General features: G+C 32.5%; 3 protein-coding genes across 3 annotated transcripts in view; all 3 read right to left on the reverse strand.

The window, feature by feature from the left end:
* LOC144848757 (ribosomal protein S6 kinase alpha-3-like) overlaps nucleotides 1–5328 on the reverse strand; it is a 30946-nt gene extending 25618 nt beyond the window's left edge. The window contains exons 1-2 of the mRNA XM_078705657.1: nucleotides 5154–5328; nucleotides 4450–4494 (exon numbers count right to left, since the gene is read on the reverse strand). Coding sequence (XP_078561783.1) covers nucleotides 4450–4494; nucleotides 5154–5213 — 105 coding nt within the window. The 5' untranslated portion in view covers nucleotides 5214–5328. The remainder of the gene's footprint in view (nucleotides 1–4449; nucleotides 4495–5153) is intronic.
* Nucleotides 5329–6419: 1091 nt separating this feature from the next.
* LOC144848763 (macoilin-1-like) overlaps nucleotides 6420–24545 on the reverse strand; it is a 148597-nt gene continuing 130471 nt past the window's right edge. Inside the window, exons 2-13 of the mRNA XM_078705674.1 lie at nucleotides 18022–18135; nucleotides 16777–16918; nucleotides 16024–16150; nucleotides 15428–15560; nucleotides 15045–15226; nucleotides 14284–14764; nucleotides 12906–13064; nucleotides 12037–12225; nucleotides 11214–11337; nucleotides 10684–10858; nucleotides 8744–10163; nucleotides 6420–8652 (exon numbers count right to left, since the gene is read on the reverse strand). Of these exons, the coding sequence (XP_078561800.1) occupies nucleotides 9928–10163; nucleotides 10684–10858; nucleotides 11214–11337; nucleotides 12037–12225; nucleotides 12906–13064; nucleotides 14284–14764; nucleotides 15045–15226; nucleotides 15428–15560; nucleotides 16024–16150; nucleotides 16777–16918; nucleotides 18022–18101 (2028 nt within the window). The 5' untranslated portion in view covers nucleotides 18102–18135 and the 3' untranslated portion in view covers nucleotides 6420–8652; nucleotides 8744–9927. The remainder of the gene's footprint in view (nucleotides 8653–8743; nucleotides 10164–10683; nucleotides 10859–11213; nucleotides 11338–12036; nucleotides 12226–12905; nucleotides 13065–14283; nucleotides 14765–15044; nucleotides 15227–15427; nucleotides 15561–16023; nucleotides 16151–16776; nucleotides 16919–18021; nucleotides 18136–24545) is intronic.
* LOC144848817 (eukaryotic translation initiation factor 1A, X-chromosomal-like) lies at nucleotides 18864–23025 on the reverse strand. Its single transcript, XM_078705754.1, has 5 exons — nucleotides 22866–23025; nucleotides 22209–22292; nucleotides 21760–21863; nucleotides 21262–21492; nucleotides 18864–20873 (listed from the first exon to the last, which is right to left on the reverse strand). The coding sequence occupies exons 1-5, from the start codon at nucleotides 22879–22881 to the stop codon at nucleotides 20868–20870; spliced, it is 441 nt and encodes a 146-aa protein (XP_078561880.1). The 5' UTR covers nucleotides 22882–23025; the 3' UTR covers nucleotides 18864–20867.

A 24545-nucleotide genomic window follows, 5' to 3' on the forward strand; every position in this document is an offset into this window, starting at 1 on the left:
TTACTGTATTTAAAAAGTAAAATTTTTGTTATTATTTAATTTCATTTCATTCATTTTTAATTACTTTTTTATTTGTTCACAAATGATTACAAATTTATGATAATTTCTTGAATTGAAATCAAAGATAATTTATATCATAAGGTTACCTTTTTAGATTTTGATTTTATTACTGTATTTAAAAAGTAATTTTTGTTGTTGAAATTATTACATTTTATTATTTAATTTGTTAAGTATTATCCTTAAAATGTCAACGTACAATAAAAGTGCATTTCCCACAGCCGCAAGGTATCAGAGCTAATAATAGCCTCCATCCTTCTTCATTTAGTATCTAAAATGCTACTAAAACATCAATTACACTGGAAGCATACTCTATTAAATAAAATACAAAGTTATCTGTAAAAGCCCGTCTGTTTGTCTGTCCGTTTGTTTGTCTGTCTGTCAGATAAGTTTCAAATTTATCAATCTCATCAGTGTAATTTAACAGAATGGTTTATTGGCAGAGATACAGATAAGGCTACTACAGTAGTGTGAATGCCAAACAGTATTATGGGTATGACTATTTACTAGACCTTACATTAGCTAGGCTTCTAGGTTGGAAGGTGGTACAGTATTGTAAGTACAGTCAACTCTCCCAATACCGGACACCTTTGGGCTGGCCTGATGCTTGGTTTTCCGGAAAGGCTTGTATTCGGTGTTTTTAATGGTTAAAAAAAAAGAATTTGGGACACTTTGGACCTTGAGAATGTCTTGTTTTGGGAGAGTTTCTGGTTTTCAGAGAGTCCGGTATTGGGAGAATTGACTGTACCTAACTAGTAAGGATAGGAGGATGGCATCATATACCTTCCACCTAGTGTTTCTCTAATCAATGGTTGAATAAAAGATTCATGGGTCATACCATTTCATTATAGGGATGTTTATAATATAATAGATATCAATATGGGTATCAACTCTGTATTTTACTAGTAAATTATATCTAGTTACTAAAGCTTTTAAATAGGAGTTAGAAAGTGTAAGGTTAGTCAATAAAGTTCTAGTATATATTGATCTGTTTGTAATTCAGCTTTTTAGCATCACAAAAGTACTTCATATGTTAACAGCAACCTGCTAATATTGACTGTCAAATGTAAGAGTTCCCAGAGGGAAGTAATGATTGTCTACTCCTCATATTATGCGAGTAATATTTTTAACGTATAAATAGAACTCGGAAATAAAAATACCAGAACATTTTGATGAGAGCACTACTTAACGATCACATTGAACTTAAGGAAATTGCAATGTTTTTAGCATATCATTTTTATGACGATGGTATAATATACAGTAATACCATAACAAGGCAAGTCTTGTATAATGTTCACTACAGTAGTAGTTCACAAGGACTATATGAACAAACTTATCCTTAATATCAAATGGACTATACAACTTTTTATTAGAGTATATACATAATGGAAAAAAATATAATGTAACAATAATCATTATTATAATAATTATTATTGGCGCAATATTGTATCAGAATTTTGTGTAAACATCTGGTGTGATAGTACTGTAGTTTCTGTGTTCACTAGAATTCATGAACAAACTTTATCCTTGATATCAAATGGACTATACAGATACCAACAGTATAAATTTGAACTTTTTTTATATACGGTATACATAAGAAAAAAATATATATATAATTTAACAATAATCATCGGCGCAATATTGTATCAGAATTTTGTGTAAAAACATCTGGTGTGATAGTACTGTAGTTTCTGTGTTCACTAGAATTCATATGAACAAACTTATCCTTAATCAAATGGACTATACAGATACCAACAGTCTAAATTTGAACTTTCTTTATACACTACAGTAGGGTCCCCTACAGTATACATAATGAAAAGTATAATTTAACAATAATCATCGGCGCAATATTGTAGCAGAATTCTGTGTAAAAATATCTGGTGTGATGAATTAGCCACATGGTAAATGGTTATAAGTACAGGTTCATTAAGTACTACACTCATTCAGCTATTTTTGTGGTTACATTGTTTAGCTAACTGTAGAATACTTAACCCCCTTTCTATATGATTATTGTGGTTATTTTCTAGTAGGTTTTTCATAATTGCTAGTTGACCATTTCAAAACTAGCTAATGTTTGATTTTCTGCTTGTAATTTTTTGGTAAAAAAATAGTTACTTTTTAATCATAGCATAAGTACTTTAGACTTGGCCTATAAATTGAACTTTTTGTACTTTATTATAATTAATTGGCCAAAATGTGCGCAATTGCTGTAGTTATGTTGTTTATTTTGCTTGGTTGATAGAGAAAAGGGTATCTTTTTTTCTATTTTTTTAAATATTAATTTATGGTCTTTATTTTTAACAAAATTGTAATAATTTATCCAAATGCTGAAAACTCGTATTGCCTGATTATCTTTTTTTTTTTAATAATTTAAAAATTTGTTTGTTTTATATTACTTCACGTTTTCAACAAAATTAATACAGTAAGTTGTTAAATAATAAATGTTATTACTGTACTGTATCAAACAATGTATATTGAATAATAACACCACTTTTCTAAGGTTAAAGCTTAGGTACAGGCATGAATTTTAAATATAATATCTAGTTAATTGTACATAAATCAAATATTTCAGAAATCATAACTAAAAAACATAAATTTCCCTTAAAATGGTCAAATACAAAATTTGGCAAAATTCTGCTATAAAAACCAGGAAGACTTTTTTTCAGTAGTTAGGTAGTTTAACCTAATGTAATAACATGTCTGGTGACTCCCTAGAAGGTGAAAAAAGATGGTGGATATACGGTGGATAGTTTTTCCTATAGCATGAAATAAAAATACCAGAAACATAAAATTCAAGTTCTACAGTATTACCTATATTTAGTCTTCTGATAATATTTTTTACCACACTGTTTATTTTTCATAGTTTTTTTAAATGTCTCTCTAGTTACAACATTTGTGTACAAAAGAATAGAGATTTTACTGTGTAATTTGAACTATCCCTCCACTGATAAGGAAGTGCTTATTTTCAACAAGCTAGTGTAACACAAATAAAATCCCAAAAATTATGAAACATAGGGAAAACTATAGATTGATAATTATTGGAATGTATGATCAATACAAATTGTTTGCCCGCACCTGGCCTTTAAAAGGTAAATAATGTATAAACTTTTTCAATTTTTTTGAAAAATTTAGAAATCTTATTTCTTGGAAAGTTTTTAAAGGATTTTATTCTAATTACGTCAATATAAAAAAACACTTTCACTTTCTTGATAATTTACATGAAACCAAAACAGAGCTGTCACAAATTAACCGTACTATCTTTTACTGTAAATATAAACCTAGAGTATCTGTCTGTAATTTTTTTTAATTAAATTATAAATTTTTGTACACAAATAGTTTGTGGTGGGTGTGGCCAAGTCTAGACATAGCATAGTGGGAAGGGGGAGCCAACGCCTGCTCACCACAACCAGCTCACCGCAACCAGCTGGTGGCATTACCAAAGTCCAAGACTTGCCAATGTTGGCTTAGACTAACAGTTTACTTTCATTCTTTAAGCTACAGTATCTTTCAACTAAATGAAATACAGTAAGCTCTCTCTATATCGGACTTTTCTTGAGGTCCAAAATGTCCCAAATACATTTTTAACCATTAAGAAATGCATTCAGAATACCAGAATTTCCAGAAAACCAGACATATTAGCCCAAAGGTGTCCAGCATTGGGAGAGTTCATGTACTACTGTTACAAGATAGTAGTATATAATATATTTGTAAATAGAGCTTCACAGTTCATTTCCATTTAGGGATCATGTCAACATTATTCTACTGCAGTTACTGCAGTAACTATTTTGTTTACTCTTTAACCAGGTTAGGATATTATTTATCAAGTTTTTTGGGTAAAAATCATACAGTTTATTTTAATGACTGCCTTATAACCTATTTAAAACTGTAACAAATGTAGTTACTGCAGTAATTGCAGTACAATAATGTTAACATGATCCCTTAATAATACTGTATGAGGAAAATATTTTTCGCACATACTGTATGTAGCAAGATGCAAGATACAGTGCAATAACAAATGTATGTATTTATTAAATGTTTTGTTGACTAAAAAAAAAAATTGTATTTAATTTTATTGCTAAATAATGAATAATGTCTCCTTACACAGACTTCGGATATCAATTAATATTACTAATCAATATAAATATTTTGTAATGTTGCAATTTGGCCGTTGGGCAACCATATGTATTTAATGGTCTTTTTAATGTGCAATACTGTAAAGTTAATAATAATATTAATAATCAATAAAAATCTTCATTTTATATACTTTTACCACCTTGTTCATTCCTCATCCCTCGGACATCCTCTCCCTTCCTCCTTTTCCATCACAGATACCTAGATAAGCCAATGTATTACACAACAAAAAATAAATTACAAAATCAAAAATTGATTTACCTGTTGAATGGTATTATCAACCTGCATCTCCTCCGTACTCCCGGCCTAGAAAAAAAAATTATAAATTAAAAAAAAATAAATATATCATAGATAAAACAGGCGACACTATCTGAAATATTTAGCAATTTTCATTCATTGACCTCCTTATGATATGACACAGCAACTATTCGATCGCTGTACTTTATAAAATAAAAAAATCCCTCATGGCAATTGGGAGTATTCGACTGGGCTGGGGTAGGCCTGGGTAGGTGAAGTTGAAAAAAGGGGAAATCTTCAATGGGTTATACTAATAGTAGCTAGGCCTACCCCCATTCATGCATGACTGTTGTATCTCTATACTATCTACCTTTCAGTTTATCTCAACTCAACTTCGTTTAAAAGGCCTAGCAAGGAAGGCCAGGTGGTCTAACTTGTGTATAACAAAACAACCTTTTATTTTGCTTTTTTTATAGTTGTTACAATAAGATTTATAATAATAATATGACTATTCATTCATCTAAATATATATTACTTTTTCACAATTAATAGTAATAAACATAAACACAATGATTAACGGTTTCTCCAGGCCTAGGCCGGTCAACCGCGGAAGTGCCGCTAACGAAGATATTGGAGGTTGATAGTGCTGCTGTTCAGCGTACAAATTGGGGTGTGGGGGCGGTTAAAATGAGGACGATTCTGCAAAATAGGCCTAACTTGCTACGCACCTCAGCCAGCTGCCTAACAGCCATTTTCTTCCATGGGTCCGCTAGTTGGTACAGCGGCATCTTTGAATGCGCCCCGAGAAAAATGGTGACAATCTAATGCAAAACAAATTGTAAATCTGGATTAATTCCACTATGTTTCTCCCACCGGAGTTCTTCCGGATGTGTCACTAGAAAATGGCGGAGAAGTTAGCGCCCGTTGATAGATGGGATACAGACAAAAGGTGGGTGGTGGTTGGTAGATGGCGTGCTAGTAATTGTTAGTGATAACAAAAGTTGATCTCGTTTTATTTTGCAAAAATTCATTTTTAGATGAATTATTTTATTTTATTTCTTAAAAATATGATTATTTCTACAGTCCAGGTGGTATAATTATCCATGATTGATCATGAATAGTCTTAAAAAGCAAGGAAGGGAAATATAAAGAAGCCTATTTAGATATCGTATCAGATCTAAGATCTGAGTATGACGTCAATTAGGAAACGCGTACTTTAAAAAGGAAGTGCGTGGAAGCAAATTGTAACAACTTTGTTACAATTATAAAATTTACGCGCGATGCATGAGCGCGTTGTTAAAATTTACGCGCGTGGATGTCGTTGTTTCATCATAAGTGTTTTACTGATACGCTGTGACGTAATGTACCGTTACCTACGTATTATTCACGAGCTCTGATTGGTTACGCATTTTTTCGCACGGAAGCGTTTTCAATACGCATGAATAAATTCACCTAGTGGAAAACAGTCTTTTAGAAAAACTTATCTTCCTTCATATATTCGATCCTATTATTAATAAAAACGTTGAATTCAAAATTTCCCTTCCTCATCTCTGAGCAGTTTGAGTTCCTATATGAAAATTATCTTCTATCTGGCTCATATTTGATTTAGTTTTTTGCTTATTTTATTTACAGGAAGATACCTCTTTTGACAGAAAAATGAAATTATGATTATTTCATATCTATTTTTGACAGACTATTATATGTTAGTGTGGTGACTTGTTTCTAGATCCACCCCAGTTTATTTCTATCTCCATTGATACCCACAGCCTTGTCATTTTTAATTTGCCTTTGGATTCAGGGTTCCGTTTAGGGAAAACATGCTCCCCTCTTTTGAAAGCTAAAATGAAATTATAAACTACTTTTTGATATCTATTTTTGACAGACTACAGTATTATTATATGTTATCCTGGATCCAGCCCTGGATTTTTAAGATGTATTATATATGATGAAAGTATTAAAACATGTGTAAACTAACAAATACAAACAACATCAACTGCAATAAATAAAAGCACAGTTTTATTGGTCAAAATACACCGGCTGTGCTGAACTTAGATGGCACAGTTATCATCAAAGAATTGTGCAGGAACAAAAGGTGCAACCAACTCTAATCTTGTCTACAACTCTCTCAAGAACTTGCTTTAGCAGCTTTACGGGAATAATCTAGTGCAACTACTAATGGTAACAAGAAAGAAGGAGGAGGAATCAACCTCCAACGAAAAACTTAGTTTTATTTACCATCACTCCATCCTAGCGGATTGATTTACAATTACATAAACACTATGTGTAGCGGCAACTTTATATCAACAAGCGTAAAATATGAATCGGTCTGCTGCAGTAGTCATGATGAAAATACACAAACACAGAAGGCACGTTGCTTTTAAAGAAAACAATAACAATATTGCAAGCTATTATAGCAGAAGATTTGACATTTTGTTAAAGGGTTATAAACTCTAATATAGTTTAATTATAAAGTAGACATACTAGATCTTTTTTCTATGTTTTTTAGTAGAACTTAAAAACAAACTATTGTTTGCCCTTAGAGGGAAAAAATTCAAATTATTATAGGATTAAATAGAAAATATTGAAAAATCCATTTTTTCATTGGTTACAAATTCACAAAAAGGTTAAATATTAAACAAATTAAACCAAGATTTTTAACAAAAATGTTTGTGTCGATGGCATATACTCTATATATCATATCAAGGAATACTTAATATATCCCAGATAACCACCTAAGGCCAGTTATAGTGATGTTACACTGAAGGCCTACATATATATAACCACTGAATGGTTTTAAGAGAATAAATAATAATTATGAGAATAAAAAACAATTAAATACAGTTTTTGTTATTGGTTATAATCTCAAGAAAGAAAAAAGGAATTTTTCGATATAAAAATAATTGGATCTCTTATATGTTACTTTCAATAAAAGCAAAATAATAAAGTTTGTCTTATTTAAACTTCTTTTAAAAAAAGATTTAAAATCATTTTGTATCTACAACAGGCACATGAAATTAGATAAGGATAAATAATGTTTCTTTCAAATTGAACAAAAACATATTTCTCATCGGGATAATATATTATGATGGTGGGAGGGGGTGGGGAGAGAGGTGTTTAAGTTACATTTAGAAACACATATTGCAATTAAGTCCAGATAGATTGAAACAAGTTCACCAAACTGCCAAAAATTAATTAGGGCATATTTTAAAAAGAAGGTAGAAGTTGATAAATAAATGAGCTATGACTACAGTAACACTAATGCAGATAGACCTAGCTTTACAGAAGATCATGGAACAATACAACACGGACATACTACAAAACAAAGCAACGTTTAAAGAGAAGAAACAGCGCCAATTACTACGTACCACCCGGTGGCGCTTTACCTGTCAAGATACCGTGTTGGCAGAATACCTATTTAGAAGGCTGAAGATGTTTTTTACAATGTTCAATGTTTACGACACATTTACAGTATACATTATGTGTTACACATGTTTAGGTGATGTCATAAACATGTTTAAAAGATGTCGTAAGCATGTTTAGATGACATCATAGACATGTTTAGATGACATTGTAAACATGTTTAGATGACATCATAGACATGTTTAGATGACATTGTAAACATGTTTAGATGAGATTGTAAACATGTTTAGATGATGTCGTAAGCATGTTTGGACGACATCGTCATCATGTTTAGATGATGCCTTAAACATGTTTAGATGACATCATATACATTTTTAGCTGACATCTTAAGCATGTTTAAGATGATGTCATAAACATATTCATACAACATCGTAAACATGTTTAGATGACATCTTAAGCATGTTTAGATGATGTCGTCAACATACATAGATGACCTCGTCAACATGTTTAGATGATGCCTTAAACATTTTTAGATGACGTCATAGACATGATTAGATGATGCTGTAAACATGTTTATATTACATCTTAAGCATGTTTAGAATTTAATATCTTAAAATATACATCCTAGATATGCTGTGATGTTTACAGTAAACATGTCAATATAACCCATTGTTTTCTAAACAGAATTAATATATAATAGCACCGATAAACACATTCTGCTAAAAATATAACAGAGGATTTGAAGATTAGGTTATACATATTTTAAAGACAGGTCTAACAAACAAACAACCTGTATTTTGCTGATCAATATCTCAAAGTGAAAGAAAAAACATAATACTGTAGTTAGGCTATGTCTACACTATCAAACTATGTGACAAAAAATGTGATGTGCCCATATATGGACATGATGATGTCATATCACTACCATAGTTGGGAACATCACACTTTTGTGTCAAACTAGTTTGATAGTGTAGACAGAGCTTTAAATATGACAAAGTTGGAAGAAAGAGCAAGTTAATATTACAACAAAGTTCTATCGCACCATCATTGAAAAAAAAACAATCGGGAAAACAGTAAAAATGTCCACTATTAAGAAAAATCTTAAAGAAGCCGATTACAATCAATGCTACAATATAAAGCAGGCAAAAGATAGTCTTCACATTATCATCTAGTGCGGACAGACTTTAAATCAAAGTATTAAAAGAAGCCTATTAATATCAATGCTGTAATATAAAGCAAAAGATGGTCATTGTTAACATCTATCTAGTGTGGACAGACTTTAAATAGTAGTATCAGGTTTTTATTCAAAACCTTATTAAGCACCTTTCAGCACAATGACTGATTGTATTGGTTTGAAGATCAACATGGAAGCAGAACTTGTATGAACATATTGACCACTTGGCAAGATAGGGGTTTTAATGAGTATTCAGTTAAGTTCCATAATACAGTGTTACATGTGCATCACATGTTACCCTGTATCACATAAGTTTCCAGATACGGGACAAATTGTAAGTATACGGGACAAATTGTAAGTATACAGTACCAAGGATTGGTTGAATCGGTTGAACCATTTATTTTTAAAATGTATTGACTTTACTGTACTGAGTATTGATTAATTAATAAGTCTTTTAACCAAAACTTTTTTTCTCTTTCTGTAAAAACAATCTGAAAAATATCTTCTTTATAATATAATCCTTCCATATAGTCACCAGGACCATACAGTAAAAAAAATGAGTTGGGAACAGGTGTAGTACTGCAGTAACTGTATTTTGCTTACTCTTTACTAGTTAATTTTTCAGGTTTTTTTTCATACACATGATACAGTGACTGAGTGAAACTATGTGTTATTAAGTTACTGCAATAACTGCAGTAGAATAATTTTGACATGATATCAAAATGAGCTTGGAAGAACTTTGAGATTCTTGTGTCAAAATATGTTTATATTTTTGAGTTTGTGACCTTTTTAAGGGATTATTGTAAGCATCTTGCAAAAAAAATGGGATTTACAAACATGCAATTAACTATTATGGAATGTTTGTACTGTAATGTAGTACGTAATAAGATGAATAAATAAAGAAAAAACAATTATCAGCTAACATACAGGTGAAATAGAACTGTTGAATTAAGTTACAATGGTGGTATTTAGTTGCTCTTGGGTCGGTAGACGGCAGCGTTGGGGTCGAGTGACGACCTCTGTGAGTTGCTTGTCGGGTTGCTTGTGTCGTCCAGCTGCTGTCGGAACGCTACTGAGTAATGTTGCTTCGTTGGGGTGATGGGAGTGGTTGTGCACGGGTACGTACTCTGCGGCATGACGGCCATCACCTCGGCTATTTTGGTCTTCAATTCGTGGATATCTTGATCTTTCTTTAACAATTGTGCTGTAAGAAAAATTGTAAACAATAATTTATTAAAAACCTGATGATGACAATAATGCAGAAGATGGTGATTAGGGTCACTGACAACAAATATAAAGCTCTGTCTACACTATCAAACTTTATGTGAAAAAAATGTGATGTGCCCATATATGGATATGATGATGTCATATCACTACCAATTTGTTGTTTGATAGTGTAAACAGAGCTTTAAAATAATCACATGTTCAGACAAGGTAGTTAATTCGCTACAAATAACTATCAAACCAGTTTGACAAAAAAAGTTTGATGTGTCCAAATATGGGCACATCACATTTTTTTTCACATAAAGTTTTATAGTGTAGATAGAGCTTTTAGGCCAACTCAGAGAGCATCGTCCGACAAGGCCGAAAAACATCTGAGTTGAATCCCAACAAGATTAAGATAGCGTCAGACGTAGTTATTAAAGGTCACCGGGAGAACTTTAAACATTCTTGTCTGACACTGTCTGAGTTGGCCTTTAGTAAAACATTAAAAGTTCTTTTACCTTGAGCTATTTCTAGATGACGTCTAGCCTCTCCCAATGCTGAGAACAGGTCCAGCTTAACACGAGTCTCTGCGCTTAAACTGTTCTCCAGTTCAGTATTCTTATCCTTGATGACCGTCAGTGCCGACATCAGAACCTCTGTCTGCTGTTGCTGTTCTGGTTTCTGACGTAGGTTCTAAGAAAACAGAATAGCATTGAATGTTGACATATCTGGTAAAGATGGATGTGTACCACAGGGTCTATTCAGACTATTCACCCAGGTAAGTTGATGATCTTAACCACCAAAGTAAGCGACAAATGTGCCATAAAATACTATAGCATTAATGGGCTTAATAATATTATTAATAAAGCTCTGTCTACACTAATTAGTCAAAAAAATGTGATGTACCCAAATATGGTAGTGATGACATCATCATGTCCATATACTGTATGGGAACATCACATTTTGTTGTCACATAAAGTTTGATAGTGTAGACAGAGCTTAAGAAGAATTGAAAGACAACTATAACATACAGGACTACAAAGCTTACCTCTGCTTCTTTTTCCAATGCCCGCATTGAGTCCCGTTTATCTTTAAGTTCTTCTTTAAACATCTTTAACTCCTTTTCCAATTCACTTTGACGCATCTTACAACTGCCATTGCATTCATTCATTCTAACAATAAAACAGTTCAATCAAATGATGTGTTAATATACATGGCCAAGCAACTAGGCTTCACTGGACATCCAGTTGTAAGTCCTTATTTGAGAGAACTTAAGTCCTTATCTGAGAGGAATTAAGTCCTTATCTGAGAGGACTTGTTCTACCACCAGAGAATAGTAAAAGAGAGCCTTGAACTTTGAGTTGCGGAGCCCTCTCTTAACAGTTCGGCCACTTGACTCAACCATAAAAAATGTGGTAAATTGTTGATACAAATTAACTACTTAGGTCAATTGGTTCAGATCAAAATTGACATGACTCCTTAAGTCACTTGGTTTAGATCAGGACAGATCCAAATTGAAATGACTTCTTAAGTCTATCGATTTAGATCAAAATTGACATGACTCCTTAGGTCAATTGGTTTAGATCAAAATTGACATGACTCCTTAAGTCATTTGGTTTAGATCAAAATTGAAATGACTCCTTAGGTCAATTGGTTTAGATCAAAATTAACAAGACTCCTTAGGTCAATCAGTTTAGATCAAAATTAGCATCATGACTCCTTAACTCAATCAGTTTAGATCGAAATTAGCGTGACTCCTTAACTCAATTGGTTTAGATCTAAATTAACATGACTTCTTAAGTCACTTGATTTAGATCTAAATTAACATGACTCCTTAGGTTAAAATAAAAAGGCAATGTAGTATTATTTACCTTGCAGCATTAGCAGCTGCCATGGCAATTGCACGTGAGGCTGCGGCTTCATCTGCTCGCTTGCTTTTACGTTCTTCCTTAAGTTGGTTCTCAACAACGTTACGACTAGCTATCTCTGATTTCCACTTCTGTTCTATCTTACCAAGTGTCAACTTGTCTTGTTGTTTTTGAGTGACAAGATTATGCAACCTTTAACATTAAAATATTTAAAATTAATTTAAAATTAATTTCACTATATAAAATGTAGAATAACCTAAAGCTCTGTCTACACTATCAAATTAGTTTGACAAAAAAAAGTGTGATGTACCCAAATATATGGTAGTGATATGCCCAAATGATATGACATCATCACACGTTTTTGTCACATAAACTTTCATAGTGTAGACAGAGCTTGAGTCAAAGAGGAAATGAAACTTAATTACACCTAATTTTATGGCTTATTTTGAACAGATTAGTTTACAGATACTACAACAATATGATAGCATATATATCCTTGATTTAAACTTCAAATCTTTTATTCTTTTTATTTATTATTTGAATTTTTATCTTGTAATTGGTGTTCAAACATTTTGATGAAAAACACATATATAAATAAAATATACTGAGGCAAAATAAATATATTTTGACATTTGTTTTATTATTATAATAATAATAATAAAATAATAGCATTATAATTAGAAACTGACTGAAATGTTTAGAATTCAAGGTTTTAAATAAAGCAATAGCACACATAATATATTTTTCAAAATTAATTCAAAATAAAAATTTATTAAAACTGTGAAAATGAGAAATAAAAATAAACACATTTATTCCTCTTTTTGTCAACTTACTGACGACGAATTCTGCGAAATAATAATGAGTTTTCTTACTTAGTTTGTAACTGCTCATTATCCTTTTTAATTTGATCTATCTCGGCCATAATAACTTCTTCTTGCGCTCTTAATGATTTCACGATGGCTTTCATCTCAATTTCATTTTGACGACTACCCTGTAAATCGGCTTTCAACCTTTTGATGTCCACTTCATATCTGTAATAATGTAACAATTTTGAAATACATTATACTATTTTATTAACTGGATAATTGTAGTATAAAATGAATAGGTCTACCAAAGTACGTTCAGATATGATAGTATTAATAGGCCTAGCAAAGCAATATATATATAGGTTAAATAGGATAGGCCTAGCAAGGCATTGTATAGGATAGATATAATAGTACTAATAGGCATGGAAAAGCACTGTATGAGTTAAATAAGATAGGCCTACCAAGGCATTGTATAGGATAGATATAATAGTACTAATAGGCCTGGCAAAGCACTTTATATAGGGTAAATATGATAAATAGGTCTAGCAAGGCACTATATAAAGCTCTGTCTATTAAACTAGTTTGACGACAAAAAAAGTGTGATGTACCCAAATATGGTTATGATATGCAAGTCAAATTAGGGTCATAACTGAGTGGTTCTACTGTATTCAGATATTAAAGCATGTAATTAAAGTGTATATTGCATTAATTGTTTCCCAGAGTATGTGATGCAAGCCTGATTACTTCACCATTGTAGTCATTACATCATCAACACATTATAATATCCTACTGACATCATTGTAACAAGATCTATGACATCATAAACATTACACTTGTTATGACATAACACTAAACACTATCCAATCATCAACTGACACCATTGTAATGAAAACTATGACATTCACTTCTCTTGACAAAACTATCACAATATCCTCACATCATCGACATATAATGATGACATGACATCATTGGGACTATCATGACATCATTGGGACTATCATGACATCATCGACATCACTGGGGTTATCATGACATTATTGAAATAACTGGGGATATCATAACATTATCAACATCACTGGGGCTATGTTATAAAATCAGTACATTTATTTAAAATTACTGTAGTTTTAATATATATTGTTATTGAATAATTAATAAAAAAAGAAAAAAGTTATTCACTTCCAAAAAAAAAAAAAATTATTTCACTTATAAAAAGACAAAAGAAATGTTTAATTTTAACCAAAAACCATTGTATGACAGAACAATTTAAGTATTTTTTTGCTTAAATTTTTTTTTCAAGTAAATCATTTTTTTTTATCATCCAGTTTTTGGGCAAAGTGAATAACTATTATGCGACATTAAAATACTTTTTAAAAAATGTGGAAAAAAAATATTTTTTAGGGGGACAATATATCTTTAATTAAATATTTAAAATATGTAAAAATACCTTGCTGTTTTTTCATCTTTTGATACTGAAGTTGCCGCACCATTAGATATTTGCATATCAGCTGATACGTTCACTTCCTTTTCTTTATTTTCTACTTTACTGGAATATTGTTTTCCTTTCTTTGTGCTTCCCTGCGTTTCTCTCGTACTCTCCCTAGACGCCGCCGCAGCAGCACTACTTCTGTGTTTACCACTCACGCCATTTGTCACAACGTGTTTATTGTTTTTCGCAAGCGTGTGTTCATTCATAATGTTTTCTGACGTTCCTTCATAGCTATTAACAATGCGTTGTGTTAATTTCCTTTCATCTGGCTCTCCCGTTTTTAAGTTTAGATTGTTTGTGGAGGCAAGCTTCTTAGCTTGTTCTTTATCTTTAACATTTTCACCGTCGACAGTTTTCTGCGACGGTGACCCTTTTGGTTTAACATTACTGCTTGCTTGAGAACTATCCTTTTCATCGGACTTTGTTGTTGACAAAATAGCTGCAAAAAAACATAGAATATTGTTTACAAATTCCGTAACAATTTCATCATTATTTTGTATTGAGTATGGCTGATTATTTAAGATGTTATTGCCCTACTCTGATGTAATTAAACTTTATTTAAGTAAATACTGGGTGGGACTCAAACCAGATTACTAGCCTGGCATTCATACAACACTGAACTTGCACTGATGGCTAGGGTTAGATTTAAGCCCAAGGAAGCAGTGGGTATTGTACTAACAAGGTGAATTAATAATCTTCTCTGACGGAGGTGATAGTACCTTTAGGCTTTTCAGTTGTAGCTTGCTGCTGCTGTTGCTGCTGTTCTTGCGGCAAAGCTTGATGTAAAAGCTGCATATAAAACTCATTTTCTTTTTCTACTTCTTTTTGTTTCCGCAATCGCATTTTATATCCAACATAACTTTTAAAACCAAAACCCAGCGTAACTACAGGATAACCAATGCTATAATAAAAGAAAAATATTTAAGGATACAAAACCAAATCTGCATCTGCCATTCAATTCTCTTATGGCCAACTAACTTTTCAGGGGACACACCCAAATATGGGGTTACTTTGTCGGGTCCCAAAGATGTCCCCTTGATAGGAATTCTTCTGTATGCTTAATGTGATTTCGGAAGTTTACTTTGTAACTCGTGTAACTTACCAATGAGCTGCAAAAGGACGACACAGATCTAAATGAAAAGGTATCGTGGTTCGCAACTCCCGTAACCTTACTACTGCCTCAACGTAAACAAATAGTAACCATAACGATACAGTTGGTAAACATATTCCTCTATCTAAATTATCAAAATGAAAAATAAAGTAAAATTTACAAAGACAAATATAATTAAACAAATTGCAGTAGAAACCTCCCCTTTGGAACGTCCCTATTCAGAAATAATAATAATAGGAAACACCTATTAAGGGGACGCTTTCCGGTAAAAATAAAAAGGAAAATATATGGAAAACTTCCATTCAGAGGACACAAAGAGGACGCTGATTGAGCCAATCTAAATAAACAATTATCTTTCAAAAAATCTTCTTTTGTTTATATAACAACAAGAGTAAATTGAATGTAAAAAAAATATGGGTGATAAAGATTTACATTTTGGGCAGAAATATTTCAAATAGAATCTTAATTGATGCATATATCATAAGATGGGTTTTAGGGTGCTAAACAAAAATGAAAGGGAAATAAGAAGGATCCAAGATGTGCCTTCTTAATACAGACGCAGTATTGTATCATTCAGATAAGCTTACCTGTGTGCCATACAAATTGAACCCATACATATGTACTGGCAGCAAAAAACAACCAGTGCACCGGAATAAAGAGAAGGCAAATCATATCTGAAGTAATGGCAATAAAGACGAAAAACACAGAAAATGCCTGAAAAGAAACAAGTATATAAATATAGGATTGTAATTGTTTGTAACTACTGTGGAGTAGCTTTGCGCAAGTATTCTCAATGTACTTAGGATTATAATTTATAGATTTACCATTAGCTAATGATTTGTAATGCAGTTGCTATTTTGTTATTTTGTTTAGGGGTTGGTATTTTGACAAGTTCTTTTACTTCCTTTTCCAATCCCTGAAACAGTTCTTATTTAATGTTACCATTTAAGTTATTGTAAATGTATGCTGCAAGTAAAATACTTTTCTCATGAGTTATCTAAGATGCATTTACAAAAACTTCTGGGTACGTCCCTGCATAACGAGTCTTTCACACCTGTTCTGACATGGTTCTGGTCCGCCAGCAATGTTTCGTTTTCACAAGGCTACACGCATATCGATTGGCGCATATCTGCATGGAACGTCGTGAAAACAAAACATTGACGTTTGCTTTGATTTGCTGGAACAGGTGTGAAAAGACCCTTAACACAGTATTTATTGTCTGTCCATCTGGATTGAGGTACACACCTTTCGAAGGTAAAGAAAACCTAATATTACTGTACTATTAGTGGTTATTATTATTATACAAATATGTTTTATTTAATACTGTGAACAATACACACCAGTCCTTGATATCGGTAAGAGTCGTAGAGGCTACGAAACAGCAACCACAATGGCCAAATGTACTCAACACGGAACTCCAAGATGAAGTCCAGAAACAGTACCAAACCCCATAGCATAAGAAACTTCAAATACATAAATGCACTATAAGAAATAACAATACATGTTGATAAGGAACGCTACTTTTAATATTTAGTTTAACATGGACATAGTAAATAAACAGTGTTCCATGGTCATACAAATCCATGCCTGGAAGCACTGCATATGTCCCACTTGATTGACTAACGTTTTTTAATCAACATTGCTTAGACATTTTTTATGTGTTGAGGCCAAGAAATAGTGCTAGAGTCCCGATTATCTTGGCCTATAGTGATCACAATGTATCGCAATAGTGACAGATCTGTATCAGTGTCTGGACAGTCAGGTTCAGATCCAGGATGTGCGCTCCCCCTTTTGACCACTAAAATGAAATTATGAACTACATTTGTCAGACACAGACACAAAAATCCTGGATCCGTTCCTGCAATGTAGGTGTTTACAATAAGTACTATATGTCATGCAACAGTGTAAAGAAAATAACATAGCGAATAAGGCCTATTATTAGGGTATGTGTATGTCATAATGAATTTAGAACAATCAATTTTTTAAGTATTATTAATATTAAATATTAATAATATTAAATATTATTAATATTAATATTATTTTTAAGATCAGACAATTCATTCATTATTAGGCTAGTATTGACATTTTCAATTTCATAATAGGCTAATAATCAAAGTTGACATTCATCAGAATTCCTAGGCCTAGCCTAGGCTAGTAATAATGTATATACTGGCTATTATAGTATAAGGCCTAGTGGTGTGACCCTCCGAGTAGTAGGTTTATATAAAGTCGGCCTAGGCCTAGCTAGGATGTAGAAAATGAGAATGGGTTTGTTTTCCGGTGTCAATTTTAAAAGATAGCACATGCACCATCATTGCCACATTTTACTTTATGTTTCACTACATTAAATTAAATTTTAATTTATGTCCATAGATTTTATAACAAATTCTAAACCTATTATTAAAAAAGATGCAAAATAATAAAGATAATGGGAGGCTAGGCTCAATTTAGAAACAAACAGAGTTGGAGAAGCCTCTCTCTCGTCGTCAGCGGCGGGATTAATCTCTGTCGCCGCCACCGTGAAAACTAGGTAGAAAGAAAAAGATCAGATGGGAAGAAGAGAGACAATAATCTATAAAAGTTACCTTCCATATATGTTTTCTGTGATCTTGTTACGTTTAATTGGACGTTTTAATCTGCCACAATCGGCATTGCGCCTCTTCATATTCCCAATTTTTGCCAATTTTGCACAAATATTGCTGAAAATATAAAGCAATGTACAGTCAGCATACAGTATGTTAGGCCTAGTTTTTTGTGCGAAGTTGGCAGCAGACAGTTCATTGACGGAGATTTGTACTGAGTTTGCGCAGTAGACGTCACTCTTGCGGCGTTCATGAAATTCGATCCCAAAAATCACAATAAAGTCTGCACTGAGCATAACATTTGATACATTTTTTCTTGTATTTTCTGTGATATAATTTGTTCAGCATATTTCTAACAGGTGAATTACACATTCAAACAAAACTGATATTAAAAGAAATAAAAAAAGAACTAAACACAAACATTTTAAAATCACTATATTATTTTTAAGTAATAAAGACTTTCATCATTGAAAACAAAAATTACATACAAGGATGATTTTTATTATTTAAACCAAGGCAATCTAACAACAGGATGCTGATCTCCACGTTTATCTGTGGCTGCAACATGATCAGTTCCATAGCCCATAACAGACCCCTCGCGCCATGGAGAATGTGGTACATTAGTACTGTTGGTATTTGTCGCAGCCAGACTCAACCAAGATTAAAGGACTGTTACGAGTTCTTATCTTGGCAAGGTGAGCTCAGTGTCCTGTTGTTAGATTGCCTTGTTTAAACTGTACTGAGCACACATAACTGCCTTGAATTGTAATATAACTGGCATTTCCCATAACAAAAATATTGAAATTTCAATTAAACCAATAAATAAAAGGAATCTTCAAACAATGTGGTAACCAATTTATACTTTTTATTTACGATGTACATAGTAATGCATTTGGGCATTCATAGAGGGTGTCTAGAAAACTCAGATATAATACCAAGAAGTAAAATAAAGTTTTCTAGGCACCCCTGAAAAAGTTTGAAATACAGACATGCCCTTAACTATCTTTCCATGGCCCTCTCAGTGCACCTTCAATAGATGTATTATTCATTCATTTCATCTTTATTTCTGAGGTACACAAATTTATTCTTTATACCTGCATGGTCTATCCACGGGCCTCATACATAATCAATATAAAAAAACCTATCATGTTTTAAATTCTTACTACAGCATATGATTGTCGGTAAATATATTTAATCTACAGTAAGCCAATCGATTTCGTCTATTAATCGATCACTTATCAATCAATAAACCAATAATCAATCAGTAAGTACCAAAAAGCACAAAACAATACACACATATGCTTTAACCTGAAAGCATGTTATTTTACAAAGAAACTTACAAATTACCAGTCTATCTACACTAACAAACTAGTTTGACAAAAAGTGTGATATGTCCAAATATGGTATTGATATGACACCATCATGTCCATATATTTTGTTGTCACAAAGTTTGATAGTGTAGACAGCTTTAAATGGTGACAAAAATGTTTTTTCATTACTATGCACTATTTAATATGCACTATTTATTCTCCTAAAATGTTATCTTCATTTCAGATTTTTTAAAGACAGCATTTCTGTCTCTGTTTCAGTTTTTGTTACTTAAAGATAAACATTAGCATTTTCTATTTATATAAATTCTTATTCTATTAGAATCAAAAAGTGTGATGTGCCCAAATATGGTAGTGATATGTCAAAATATGGTAGTGATTTGACATCCCGTGTCCATATATGGGCACATCACATAAAGTTTGATAGTGTAGACAGAGCTTTAGATACTTAGTTCTTTTCAAGTTACAGTCCAGTTACAAAATCAACATTGTGTGTTCAACATGAGAAAACAGAACAGGGCATTCTGTACATGTCTAGCTAGGTCCTAAATGGTCTTTTATTAGAAACTTAAAAGTTTGGAAGAACAATCACATTAATATACTACGAATACAATTTTTGATAAGCTTACATTTGAAATAATTAGTCTATGCTTCATACAAAAGGAATACTTGGCCTGCCATTGTTTTGTTGGCCAAATATAAACCAACCAAAATCTCACAACATTGATGGATCCAAATTACTTTTAAATTATGTGTCTTATTTCAGTATTTGTGCGATACTGTTAAGGCAGTACATTACAACATTTCTCAAGCTTGGCTTTGTGGTCTATCGACTCCTCAATTTAATTTGTAAATTTTTTTTTTTATGGAAAACAATGATAATTTACTTTCATGTTTAAATCAGCTACAATATATCCAGTTTCTCCAGAAAAAAGTTGAAAGCAGATCACAAAAACTGCTTATTGAAAATGATTTATTTACAAAGTATTACCATGGAGTAATAATTAATTATTACTCCATGGTACTACAAAAATTTTTTATTGAGATTTCAACATCAAGATGTTTAGGTACTGGCGCTGTTTGCGACAGCAAGGACTTGAACCAAATCCTTTGGATCGGTAAGCAACATGTTAAGCACCAAGCAATAATTGATGAGCGATTCTTTTTAGAAAATAACTTCGATGGAGCACATATTATAACACGTAATGAACGGATAAATACACATAACTAACTATTTTATATTTGCTTAATAAGTCCATATCACTGAAAACAGCTATTTCTGTTCATGATATAATTCTGATACAAACTACTTATAAAAAACGCTTGTATCATTTAGGGGTTTTTTCTGGCGGATGAAGCAGGCCATTCCATGGTAAAACAAGCCTATCACATGTCTTGACTGAAGACACAACATACTAAATTTAGTTGTTTCTTTCTCGTTTTTTTACAAGTTGCTGTTAACTTGCTGTAACTACATCATACACTGGCTATAACCATCCACTTTGTGTCATGTCACCTCATCTACAACTGTAGAAAAAACGTACAAATAACAAAGTTAAAAACTTGTAATTATATGTAAATATAAATTATACTGTGAGAACTTTTGGTAGAGAGTGCGCCTCATAAATATTCAGATTATTATACTCTATTAGAAGAGATTTGAACCAGGGATTATGGCATTGATAGACAAGCATTTCACTCAAATTGAATGATTATTTTTTTATTATTGGTCTTTTCATGACCCAAAGAAAGCAAACTCTCGCAAAACTTTCACAAAATAATTGTTAAGAAACCAGACCCTCGCAAAACTAAAATTCATCCAACAAAACAAAGTTTTCGTTAAAAGGAACACTTTGGACCATCAGTCAAAAATGGTTGGTATTAGGAGAGATGACCTCAGTTAAAAATGACCTACATTATCAATTTCTTCATCATCTGCACCTCCTTCAGTAAAATCAAATGTGATCTCGTTATCATCTTCCTCTCCAAATGTCACCGTTTCGTTAATCTTAAATGTATCTGGAAGTTCTCCGTATGTTTTCAAATTCCTTGCTTCTTCCGGCGTGTATTTTAATATGACATCAGCTTTAGCATCTTGGTAATCTCGTAGACCAACTAGAATTATGTCTGCTTGGTTTATCCATACCTACACACACAACAAATAAACATACTACATTAAGTTAATCAGGACTAAATTAACCATTGACAGAGTTAACCATGACTGATTTAGTTAGTCCCAGTAGTTATTGATGACCAAAAAAAATGTTTTGTAGGTCCATACTATCAAACTTTATGTGACAAAAAAATGTGATATGCCCATATATAGACACTACCATATTTTGGCACATCACACTTTTTTGTCAAATTAGTTTGATAATGTAGACAGGGCTTTAGATTACACTTCAATACAAACCTTTTTCCTCAGTTTTCCTCTAATGTGACACAATCGTTTTACGCCATCAATGCACATTGCTTCTAATCTACCGTTTCCAAGCATCTTTATAACTTGAGCATATTCTAAAAACACAAAAAGAAATGTATATAGATGCAGATTACCAAAGAGTAGTTACTTTACAAGCAAATTCTAAAATTGAGAAGAGATACAAAATTATCATGTTAAACTTAAAGGTCACAAGTTTAAAAGGTCACAGCCGTTCTCTTAAAGATCAGTAAACAGCGCTTCTTCATGATTTTCAAATCTATGAGAGATCCTATTACATGGGATGGAACCCCCAGCTATCAGAGTCATAGTTCAAGTAGATCAATCTTCTACCACCTAGAGAACTGAAGAGGAATTGGAAAAAATATTAAAGTGTTACAATCCTTGGGATCAGAACAGAATGTTATCAAACAATGTTTTACCTTGGCCATCATCCTTAAAAACCAATTCTCTTTTTTGATCTTCATTTTCATTCTTTCCTCTTCTTCGATTTTTTCCTCCCTTTCCTGAAGAAAGTATAATATTATAATTGAGTTCTAATAATAATGTGAGTTTATTAATGTCAACATACTGTACAACTATTACTGTAGCAACATATGGATGGCACAATTTCTTGTGGCATACATTTAAAAGATTCCGCTATATAAAAGTAAATAAACACAATAGCACAAATAAATATATAAAACAGATGGGACAGAACAGTAGCCTAGATATTAGCTAGGCTAACCATGAATCATTTTAATTTAAACAAAAGAATATTTTATCTTACTTAAGTTAATTAAATTCTTTCTAGGCCTGGCCCAAAACAAAAACTAGCCATACCTATACCTATTTTAGTAGGTCAACATTGGCCAGCTAGCCAGATAGGAAGTGACAAGATCAGTCAATATGTTCTACACGAACAGTAGGCCTAGGCTACATGGTAATGCTAGCTTAGGCGGGCCAGTCATGCCTCCTCTACACGGCCCAATAAGGTCTATAAATATACACTCTACACACTGTGTCGGAGGCTTACAATACGTTCACCAGAACAGGCAAATCATTTTGGTTTAATACTTTAAATAGTCGTTAAAAATTACCTTTATTCTTCGGCATATTTAAGCTCTGAGTTTATTAACTAATGGTAATAATTTATCACGAAAATCAGTAAACGTTTGAATGTAAGAATGATCAAATTTAGTAATGAAATTTATTACAGATAGCGAAATCGTGCAAATCGTGTGGTACCGGGTAAACTGAGCATGCGTAAACCTAAATGGTGGCGGGCTTCATCTCTATTAATAGAAAACTGGTAATGCTGAAATTGCGCAATCAAAGTTTCCGTGTTATGCAAATTCAGGTAAAATAACCTTTACTTTCATTATTTTATGGAACTTCAATAAGGACAACTGAAGATTTCCAAGATATTTATTAATTTTAGTTAATACAATTCCTAGGCATGACAAGCTGATTCCTTGACAAGATAAATACATTTTTAGTTTCCTTGACAAGATAAATACATTTTTAGTTCTCTAAATCACATTTTCAGATTTTTTTGGACATTTTTTTTTTCATTCAGCTCCTGAACAAATATTTATTTGGGTCAAAGAATATATATCAGAAGAAAAGTAATCTGCTGTTTTAAGTGGTTGCCACATACCATCTAACTTTTTAGTCGCATGCAAACGCGACTCTACAGCTCACAATGTCGGTCAGTTGGTGGCACTAACACTAAACAGTAACTCAAATTTGAGCACATGGCTGCAGCCATGTACTGTATATGGCCTTGTTTTCTGAAGTTACAAATGTGGCCGTGCTTGTTACTTGGAAGAAGTAATTCCAGAAAGTCTAAACTGTGTTGTTGCATCATTGGCCATATCAGGGCATTGTTGAAACAAAAATCGCTTCTTTAATCTCTGTCTACACTCAAACTTTATGTGACAAACAAAAATGTGATTTGGGCACATCACATTTTTGTTGTCAGTGTACAGAGCTTTAGAGACAAGTATATGGTTTGCAAAATGGGAAAGGGAGTCTTTCAGAAAATACTGAATAAATTGATTCCAAAGTTCTTGTTTGGTATACCGACAATGGTCCACCCTTTAACAACAGTTCCAACGTTTTTCTCAGATGGTGAAGCCAAGCAAGCAAGAATGGCAGTATATATGAGAACAGAAATTAGTTTTCGGAATCGTGTATAATTGTTTCATTTGGTGAGGTCTACACAAATTTACTTCTGATGCTTTGGGCATGATTATTATTGGGTCACCAATTGGTCAGTGGTTCTATAGGTTCAATATCTTGCAGCACCATCTCTTAGTGTTTCCTTCGTTTTATTCAGTAGAGGTATAGGAATCCTGAAAGGTGTATTTAATCGGAATGGGGGTTTGACCCTTCCTTTAGGTTAATCTTGAATTCACCATTCATTTTTCACCTTCGAAAAGTTTTGGAAATTTCTTTGACACTATCCAAGTCTTTTCTATCGCTACAGTTCTTTGATAAGTCGCTGATTCCAATTTACCATATTTTTCATTGTAACTAGAAGGTAGCACTGTTATGTCCACTCCAGTGTCAATATGCCATGGTTGTCTGCAGCTTTTGTGCCAACCGCTTTCTGAAGCGCTTATGCTACTTACTGAAACGATAAAAAACGGATTGTTATCTGCGGTTGGAGCTGGGTTTTCCTCTATAATCTGGATGATTTTGAGTTTGAAGTGCTTTTATGATTTTTCTGAGGTTTAATTACTCCTACAAACATTTGCGTAATTTCTCTGTTAATC

Source organism: Antedon bifida, chromosome 7, assembly GCF_963402885.1.
Source record: "Antedon bifida chromosome 7, ecAntBifi1.1, whole genome shotgun sequence".
In the NCBI taxonomy this organism is placed as follows: domain Eukaryota; kingdom Metazoa; phylum Echinodermata; class Crinoidea; order Comatulida; family Antedonidae; genus Antedon; species Antedon bifida.

Bases quoted from the DNA above. Each gene is read 5' to 3' on its own strand.
- LOC144848817 (XM_078705754.1), bottom strand. The intron at 21,864-22,208 runs GTAAAACATTGT...TTGTGTTTTTAG, and splicing joins TTTTAAGGATGATGGCCAAG to AATATGCTCAAGTTATAAAG. The intron at 21,493-21,759 runs GTTTGTATTGAA...TTGTGTGTGTAG, and splicing joins GAGGAAAACTGAGGAAAAAG to GTATGGATAAACCAAGCAGA.